The sequence below is a fragment of the Ixodes scapularis genome, unplaced genomic scaffold (genome assembly GCF_016920785.2).
Source record: "Ixodes scapularis isolate PalLabHiFi unplaced genomic scaffold, ASM1692078v2 PGA_scaffold6__148_contigs__length_123643588, whole genome shotgun sequence".
Lineage (NCBI taxonomy): Eukaryota > Metazoa > Arthropoda > Arachnida > Ixodida > Ixodidae > Ixodes > Ixodes scapularis.
Window position 1 is genome coordinate 15,533,339 of NW_024609881.1, and position 10,310 is coordinate 15,543,648.

Genomic DNA, 10,310 nt, shown 5'->3' on the forward strand with positions numbered 1-10,310 from the left:
TGTATAAGCCATAGGGCGTACTGTCCTCGGTTATTACTTCTAGGCGAGATTGAAACGCTTTGACGACACCGGGCGGCAACGTTTGCAAGTACCTTAGCCCTGCAGGAACTATTGACGTCACGAGCGCAATACGCATTGCGCTTCTCGCTGACTGACTTTGAAGCGAAGAGTAGAGAGCTCGCGTTCACGTCATTTTGATTCCGTACCCATTTAAAGGGAAGGTAAAGAGGTTCCTCAGAAAAACAAGTTAGAGCTGGGCTCTATACTCGGCGTAAACTGATTCGTGCTACATTTCGAAGGCCTGCATAATGTCCACAGCGGAGCAGCACCGCGCTTCTGTAGATGTAATTAGCTTCATTTTTAGTCTCCTTCGCGCGAGATCGCGCAAGTATACTCCAGAAGGAGTCAACGCTACGAGCTCAGGGTATCATTCAGAGAGCGAAAAAGCGCACCATAATAGTGCTCGTCATGTTCCTTTACGGTGTAGTGACTTGTGCTTTTTGACGCCACTTGGTGGGCTGAGGCTTCATTGCATCTTTGCTTTGGCTGCGTCTGGACTTCAGCTGAAACGAAGTCTAATTTTGACAGTGTTGGAGAACTGTGGAAGCTACGCTACCCCTGGTGACGTAACATAAAATGGTTCACGGCGAGAAGAGCTTTGACACTGCCGCAGCACTAGTGAGGCTAGGCTAGCCTTGACAATGTAGCATGACGAAAGAGTATAGAGTATTTAAGAGCGCAGCTCTTAGGGGTCCGTTCCCGGCTTGAGCGGCGTCGGTGCCGGCGTCGCCGTCGGTGTCGGCGTAATCAAGGTCACCCCAAGGTCACGCGGCCCCCAAGGTCACCCCAAGCTCACCCCAAGGTCACGTGACCCCCCGAGGTCACGTGACTCCTCGAAGTCACGTGACACCCCCCGAGGTCACGTGACCACCCCCCAGGGTCACGTGACCCCCCGCCGAGGTCACATGACCTCCCCAATGACGTCATCGTCACTGATGGCGTCACCGGCATCCGCATCGTCATCGTCATCACTGACGACGTCATCAGTGATGTCACTGATGACCTCACCGGCATCCGCATCGTCATCGTGACCATCACTGATGACGTCATCAGTGACGTCACTGATGACGTCACCGGCATCCGCATCGTCATCGTCAAAATCACGGATGACGTCATCAGTTACGTCACTGATGACGTCACCGACATCCGCATCGTCATCGTCATCATCGCTGATGACGTCATCGGAGTCCGCATCGTCATCGTCACTGATGACATCATCGGCATCGTCACGTGACCCCCCAAGGTCACGTGAACCCCCGAGGTCACGTGACCCCCCCCCAGGACACTTCACCCCCCAGTACCCTTCCCTCCTCCTCCTCAAGAGCTGCGCTCTAGTTCGGTGTTACAGGGAGTTGTAAACGGCTTTCACTTTTTATCTCATGAATTGGAATACTACGTTCGCTTTCCTGGAAGGTGTAGCTATACGGGAAAGGACGCAAAAGAAAGCTCTGACCAGTCATTATGTCATACCCAGGTCTTTCGGCCGCAAAGCACATGTCGCTCGTGTGGGGAGTGCGTGCAGTTGGAAGCTTGCCAAGTATATTCCCCCGCACTGAAGCAGTAGTGTCGTGTTTTTAGGACCTTTTCGAAAATTGCAAGTATATGCGCGTGCATAACTTTGGCAGGTGCTCAAGATGCGCCTATCAATATTATCTGATCATCGTTGGACGCTGCTCCGCGGCCTTTACATTCTGGGCTACTTGCCTTTCTGCGGCGCCGCGGCTCTCCTGAGCCAAATTAAATGTCAGTTATCGAATAGAAAATGATGTTCTGCAGCCTCCGTGCACTAAATAAAAACAAAAAACATAATAACCGTGATAGATGTGATATTGGACACCAAATGAAGAAGATTTAAAAGTTTTCCTGAAATACAACACCACTTCAGTTTCTATTTAACAACCGTTACAGGTTAATAACGACGTATGATATGAAGCCAAATCAATCGGAGGGATATCGTGTTCCCAACTGCATGGATGCCTACAGACACCAAGGAAATACACGTAGGTTATTTCTGCGGTAATTTGTTTTAGTCTGTTTGCATGTTCTTTTCACGTGCCAAGCCTGTCCGCGTTCTTTTTTTTCAGAAATATATTCCGGAAGAATGTATCTCTTGTTGTCTGACCGCAGCTCATGCGCTCTTTTTTACCATAAACAATCAGGTAAGCACCCTTTTGCAAACTTTGGTGTCTAACATCAAGGGTGTCATGCAGGAGTCCAACACGGCATAAACAAACAAAGTAATATAATCAAGCGCATGAAATGGGTTCTTTTCATATAAAAACATCCCTCCGCGCCTAAATGCAAACGAGAGCTATTCTCTTTTCTCGATCATAAAGAAAACCGCCAAGCGGATCCCGTCGTTTTCCTTATCAAATGAGCGTGAATTTGTACTGCTTCTTTAAACAACCGCGTTCATAACCGTTTTGCGAATGCGGTTCAGCGGCCAGTGTGAATGCGGAGTAACCGCTCATTCACAATGGAAGTGGATCCGCGTTGACAAAGCGGTTGGGAAGGCGGTTGTATAAAGATCCAGCGCAATTGCACGCGCACTCGGTGACATCAAGCGCGCGTGCGATTGTACTGGATCATTGTACAACCACCCTCGCAACCGCTTTGCGAACGCGGATCCGCTTCCAGTGTGAATGAGCGGTAAGTGTGAGAGAAGCAGATGCGATCCTGCAAACACGCGCGCTCGTGCAGTACAAGCACTGTTCAGGGCCTCATGCTCGCGGCTGTGTCTGGACTTCAGCTGAAACGAAGTACAGAGAATTCTTACTCAGCGTGAGCATTCTGCTTTTCATAACAGTTTGGTGTGCGTGTATTTAAAGCACGACGGAAAGCGAAAGATGTGCGCAGCAGGTTGGGCATCTTCAGCACGCAGGGAGGAAGCTAAATGGGAGCAGGGACAGTGGGCAGTTGAAACGCCAATCTCATTGTCAAACTGCACATCCGGCGTTTTTTTTTTTAATCGCATTTTGAGGTCAGTAATTTCTTAGAGTAACTAAACAGTTTGCCATTATTCGTTTCCCCCTATTTTGCAAGAAAATGAAGTCACACATGCGTTCTTTTTATATGAGTATTTTCTGTGATGTGTTGCCACAAATCTCTAAAATTAATTTTACACGGTCAAACACTACTTTTGCCAGCAAAAAAAGAAATAGATTGTATATTGAATTTGAGGAACTATCGAAGTAAAGACATAGATCAGTCCGAAGTTACAAATAAAAATAAATGTGTTTTGCTCTGACGCAGGTAAGCCTCCTTCGGTTATAATTGTTCGAATGTTAATTTAGGACATTAGATATCTAATTTAAAATGCAATACATTAATTATTAACATTAAAAGTGCTTTAAACTCCGCAAAAAGCAAATGTTTTTTTTAAATATTTTTACGAACGTTCTTGATGAGAAGAGGAGCGAATCAACAAGAATAGCTATTTTATAGCCAGAGTATTTATTTCAAAATCACCTGATCAAAGTGAACTATATCTGGCTTAAATGGATCTCAATTCTTTGATTTATTAAAATACTATTTTTTTTCGCACTAGTGTCCGCCCCTTTACATTGGCAAGGGCTGTCACGTGCTTCGCCTCCATCGGTTTGATTCACCCGAGGGTTCCGCATCGTTCGCTCTTGGCCAGATAACGGAAAAAAGAATTTAAAGTAAACTAAACAGTTAGCCATGACCAAATTTGGATCCTTTCCTCAGTCATCTTAATTCGTCGGCACCCTTGACTCTCCTTTTTTTCTTCTTCCTCGTATTCTTTTCATTGTCCATACTACCATAAAACAAATTTGACAATTATACTAAATTACGGAATGTAATTTGATCCCCTTTAATATACTTTTGATGACCGTTACCCTTTTCAATTGCAGGTGACTGCGAGCTTTGGGAAAGTAAGCGTCCGAAAAAGAATGAACTACCTTCTTCTTTCTGCTCAAAATATCTTGGCGCATGCAACAACAAACATTTCATTTGGTACTACAAATTCTCTGAGTGCTTCAACTAGTAATTGTTTTCTGGCAAAGAGAGCATACATATTAAATAGTTGAGACAAAACCAGTTTGTTTGAAAGCAGAGCTCCTGACAAAGATATATTTCGTTTGTTCTGTGAACTTTTCCGCTTCTTACTTCGTACAACCACGTACATAGACTGTGTTGGACCAGCTAACACCGTCTCAGTAACAAGGCCCCTTTGCTGGTTTTTGCACGTACAATACTGCGGAACGGGCGTAGGGCACCGACTCAACATTAGACGCTGCATCAGTGTTTGATCAGACTAGTGTTCTCACAGATAAAAAAACGAGTCACAGCCGAACACACATCACTCGTGCCTAATATGTGCCATCGCAGGCCCGCGGTAGGTGACGCAAAAATCCAGCATGTGTTGCTTTCTACAGCCGGTGGCAGTCAAATAATGCAGTCGTATTTCTGCTTATAGCATGTGCTCGAAACCTTAGCCGGGCTTTGGCTGCGCATGCGACGAAATGTTACCAAAAGCACAAAACTTTCAATGGAGGCTGAGCATCTACTGAACTCTTAACCTGCACTAGTGAAAAATACACCAGGTCGAGGGCTGGTGTTACTTTATGTGACACCAGACTTTTTCACTGATGTGATTTCGGACATTTTCACACCAACAACCTGGTGTTCTGGTGTGACTCCAGAAATCTGGTGTGCAGGTGACACCAACAATCTGGTGTTCTGGTGTTACACTAGCAATCTGGTGTTATGCTGTGACATCATGTTTTGTTGTGGTGTGATACCAGAGCAACTGTTGACTGGGTGTTGCTTTACTAAAAAAAAGAGTACAGTGATAGGTTTGACAATAACGCTGATGTAATAATAACTTTATAAAAAAAGCACAATAGTAAAGCTTCGGAAGCTTTCCTGTTGTAGGAAGTGTGCTCGATAACCAGCATTGCTAGTGGGTACACCAGATCTGGTGTCTCACCAGGATTTTTTGATTTCACACCAGATTTGCCTGGTGTATTTTTCATTAGGGTGCCACCAATCACAACCACTGAATTCTGGTTCCCGCTCTTCTAGGAATTGCCTGTCCACTGGCTCTTTTCGCTGGACGACACGAAATTTATCAGAATGGCAGTAGCGTCGCCTCCCAAATGAAAAATACACCAGGCGATCCTGGTGTGACATCAGAAAATTTTGGTGAGACACTAGAATCACTGATGTGCCCACCAGAAATGCTGGTCTACCCGCACACCAGACCGATGGGTACACCACGAGAGTCTGGTGTCACACTAGAAGGGCTCATGTGCCCACCACGCAGCCTATTGTACACACCACGCAGTTTGATGTGACACCACCCTATTGAAAAATCTACAAGCCCGGGTCTGGAGTGTTTCTGACGTTTTCATTTCATTTCATTTATTGGTACCCTCAGGGCCCGAAGGCATTACAGAGGGGGTGGGATTATTACGTACAAGTTAATGGAACACTCAAATCACAGTCAACTTCTAGTAGTATTGATACAGCTTTTTTAAAATCAACAGGATTAACAATTGTGGCGATGGATGTGGAAAGGTGATTCCAGTCAGCAGACGTACGAGGTATGAATGATCTGTAGTAGGTATTAGTGTGGCACTGTGGAATTTCGACTTTATGTATGTTATCACTGCGTGATGATATGTAGGATGGCTCCAGTAGGAGTTCAGTCTTAAGTATAGGGTTGTGAAAAAATATTTTCTGAAATAAACTTAATCGATAAAACTTTCGGCATAAAGAAAGAGCTGACAAGGATAGGCATTTTTTCATAGAGGTTACGCTTGATGTACGATGGTAATTAGAAAGAATGAAACGCACAGATCTACTCTGGACAGCCTCCAAGGCGCCGACGAGGCTCTCATTGTTAGGATCCCAAACAGCAGAAGTGTACTCAAGTTTTGGCCGGACTAGTGTTTTATAGAAAAAGAGTTTCAAAGTCGAAGGAGTCTGGAAAAAATTACGTTTTAGATCGCCAAGCATGCGGTTGGCATTGGAAATGACGTGGTTAACATGCGATTCCCATGAGAGGGTAGATGTGATGTGAACGCCCAGATATTTGTAAGCGTCAACCCGCTCTAAAGTCATATTATTAAGGATATAGGAAGGAGGATCGTTAACTCGCCTGGAAATTATCATGTGTTTACACTTGTCGACATTTAATGACATGTGCCAAGAGTCACACCAACTTGAGATGGAATCGAGATCATTTTGAAGAAGTAAGATGTCGGAACTGTTAACAATTTCGCGGTATACAACACAATCACCTGCAAATAAACAAATAGAAGATGTTACATTCAATGGTAAGTCATTAATGTAAATGAGAAAGAGAAGAGGGCCAAGCACAGATCCCTGAGGTACTCCGGACGTTACTGAAACTTTGGACGAGTCGGTATTATTACAACTTACAAACTGTGAACGATTAGTTAGAAATGCGCGAATCCACGAAAGTACATGCGGTTCAATGTTAAGTTTGTGAAGCTTAAGAAGAAGAAGGTTATGAGAGGCCCTGTCAAACGCCCTGGAGAAGTCAAGAAAAACACTGTCAATTCGTGAACCACGACCTAGAACGCGATGGAAATCATTTGTTAGTCTTACAAGTTGTGTCTCGCATGAAAACAATTTCCTAAAACCGTGTTGGTTAACGTTGAAGAATGAATTAGATTCAAGAAAATTAACCAGATTAGAATAAATTATATGTTCCATCGTTTTACAACAAATACTTGTGAGTGATATGGGTCTAAAGTTAAAAGGGGAATGTTTGTCTCCAGTCTTGTGCAGTGGAATCACCCTTCCAGTTTTCCGGTCGTCTGGAAGCTGACCTAGTGAAAGAGATTGCTCAAATAGTTTAGACAAAATGATTGATGTATATTCTTTTGTATTCTTTAGAAACTTTGAGTTAATATTGTCAACACCAGATGACGATGACTGTTTAGTTGACTCTATAATCTTTAAAATGCCATACTCATCAATGACAATTGAATTCATGGGAAAAAAGTCATATGAAGGATATGATGGACAATATGAATCAGTAACATTATTAAATACACTAGAAAACATGTCATTGAGAACAGTTGAACACAGTGAATTGGGAAACATTTCACCGGACTCATTTCTAAGTGAAAGGGAACGCTCAACACTGGAATTCATTACACTCCAAAAGTGTTTAGGATTATTAATTAGCATAGATGGTAGGCACTCATTAAAGAAGTAATATTTAGCCTCCCCGACTGCTTTTTTGTATTCATTCGCTGCGAGATTATAACGTTGCCGGTATTCCTCGGAGTCAATGCGCTTTGCGTTTCTGAACAAACGTTTCTTTTTATTTGAGAGCCTTCGGAGTTGAGGAGTGAACCATGGAGACTGTGTGTTTGTTATAATTGAGCGTAATGGAATGGGCTCATTAAATAAAGAAATGGGTTTGTTTTTATATAAGTCCCAATTGGTTTGAACGGAACGCTCGCAAAACTCTGGCAAAAAGTCCTCCAAAAAACAGCACAGACCTTTATTAATCGCTGCGTAGTTGGCCCTCTTGTAATCCCGAATTTGTTTTATCTGTGTTGTATTACGGCACACGGGAGTTATAAAAGAAAAATTAAGCAACGAGTGATCACTGAGACCAGGAAGGTATAAAATATCAGAAATTAAATCAGGTGTATCAGTGAGTATCAGGTCGAGCACGTTCGCCGAGGAGTCTGTTGTCCTTGTCGGAAATCTTACAATTTGCGAAAGATTAAAGTCAGAACATAGATTTAAGAACTGGTTACATTCAGTTGAGGGGTTTTTCGATGAAGAAGTTAAATCAGACCAGATGATGCCGGGATAATTAAAGTCGCCTATAAGAAAAATGGGTAAGTTTGGAAAGCGAACACGGACAAGGTTAATTGCATCATGAAGTTGCTCAACAAAAGTATTTGATCCTGTTGGAGGACGATAGCAACAGCCTAATACTAGCTTTTTGTGTCCAACGGAAAGACCTACCCATATTATCTCAAGATCAGATTTTATGTTTATCAAAAAAGATTTAAGTTCAGGCACAGCTGCTATCAAAACTCCGCCTCCAGAACGTTCCTTGCGGTCATTCCGGTAAACATCAAAACTTTTACTACAATGAAATATTTCAGAATCCTTAGCTTGAGAGGAAAGCCAAGTTTCAGTGAGCACAACCATACCAGGATCACATGAGTCAATCATTGAGCATAAGTCATCGCGTTTTTTAATCAGACTTCGAATGTTAGAAAAAACAACTGGCACATTAACTGGTCCCCCGCCCCTCTCGGACCGCTAGGCGGAGCCAGACGGTTGAGAAAGGGGGGCTGAAATTAGTGGAAGCACGCTAACATTTCTTTCAGAGCGTTGGAACGAGGTTGACACACATATTCGGTCTTCTTGGGGGTTGTACGTATAGCAGTTGTTATTTTGATAAAGCTTGTTGAAACGCAGTTTGAAAGTACTTCCTTGGGATTTGCCAAATTCTATTAGTTTTCTCCTAGCCAGGCGAGTAGCAAAAGAAAAATCTTCACTGACAGTCACGCCTACCATTTTTAGTTGCATTTTGCAAGATAAGATCCCTTGTTTTGAAAGAAGAAAACTGTACGATGAATGATGGGGCGACATTTGTTCGCAGCAAATGCCCCTAGCCTATGTGAGCGCACTATACCAAATGTTCCGCTTATGGAAGGCAAGGAGCATTCGGAGAGCAGGCATGTTATCTTTTGTTCAGCGTCACTCCACGCTTCTGAAGCAAGATCAGGAATACCGTAAAAGATAACGTTGTTTCGACGAGACCGGTCCTCCATATCATCAAGACGCTCCCGCAGAGCGATGTTTTCGCTCCGTAAGCTATCAGCTGCTTGACCGGCGACACCGTATTCTTGCTGTTTTGTTTCAAGAAGGATTGTTTTAGTCTCAACGACATGCAACATTTTGTTAATGTCAGCCACCTCTTCTTGCATAAGTTTCTGGTTTTCCTTTATCTCATTTACACTGGTAAGCAGCCTTGCCTGTCCCTGTTCAAACTGAAGCGAGCGAGCATTCAAGCTCTGTAAAAGATCATACATCTGGCTAAACTGCTTAGCCTGAACATCGCTCATGGGACCCGGATTGGCCTCAACGTCGCCACAACATAGCAAAGACTGAACAGTGTTTCTGACACACTCAAAAAAATGCACATATTGGTGAGGGCAAGACACCAGCAGTAAAAAACGATTATCAGATCGGTAACAATGATCATTCCTTCTTCCACATACCGGGACAAAGAAGAAGACTCGTTTAAGCATGGTGAACGAGCTGCTGCTGTCCTGCCCACTGGCGTCGAAGCCTTGTCCGAAGGTTTTTATGCCGTCGATGTGCGCCGTAGTCATCCCGGTGGGCGTCACAGAGTAGCCCGTAAACACGTGACCGCGGTTGTCGTTGTCACACAGAACAGTCTCGGGTATCGGGGAAGATTGTGCGTCAGCACAATTCATGGTACCCGTCACGTCGCTTGGAATCACCACGATGCGATTTTGAAACTGTTCATCCGAGGCCGCAGAAATCACGTCAAGGTTCCCGAAAGGCAGCAGCAAAATCTGGACAAAGAAGAAGACTCGTTTAAGCATGGTGAACGAGCTGCTGCTGTCCTGCACACCAGAGGAGAAATTTATACACGGGTCTTGGCATGTGCTAGTGTCTGGGCGTGTTCTAGTGCCTTGGCGTGTTCTAGTGTCTTGGCGTGTTCTGGTGTCTTGGCTTGACCCTGTCAAGTTTGTTATGATGTGACCCGGCCGATCTAGTGTCTTCTGGGGTGACCTGGTCATGCATACACGGTATAATTTAGATGCAGAAAGGACTGCTGATGACAAAAACTAGCATATTTTGCAAAAAGACTACCAATTTTTTGAAGTTCTAGGTGTTCATTCTGCCAGGAAACAAAACTACAAAGACAAAGAGAACGAAACTTACTATTTTATTTTTTCCCAATACACACCACTCGCACACATTCCCTTCCAGACAGGGCTGTCCATGGCTCTTTTCTTCCATGCCGTCTTATCCAACACATCTGGATGGCTAAGACGATGGCTTGGGCAAGTTGGTATTGTATGACGAAACCTACAGTGCATAAAAAGAAATACACAAGCAGTTACTCATAAAAAAACCTTAAAGCAATAAAATTACAACAGTAAACAAGGAAGTTCTGTTGTGTCCAGCCTGATATTCAGTCAATTTATCACTTGGCCCGCCCTCCCGCGTTCAATCTGCTTTCCCCT

General features: G+C 43.9%; 1 protein-coding gene across 1 annotated transcript in view; it reads left to right on the top strand.

Annotated features, from left to right (window-relative positions):
* LOC120843236 overlaps positions 1–4,069 on the top strand; it is a 56,016-nt gene extending 51,947 nt beyond the window's left edge. Inside the window, exons 3-5 of the mRNA XM_040214523.1 lie at positions 1,969–2,060; positions 2,145–2,219; positions 3,936–4,069. Of these exons, the coding sequence (XP_040070457.1) occupies positions 1,969–2,060; positions 2,145–2,219; positions 3,936–4,069 (301 nt within the window). The remainder of the gene's footprint in view (positions 1–1,968; positions 2,061–2,144; positions 2,220–3,935) is intronic.
* The last annotated feature ends 6,241 nt before the right edge of the window (positions 4,070–10,310 follow it).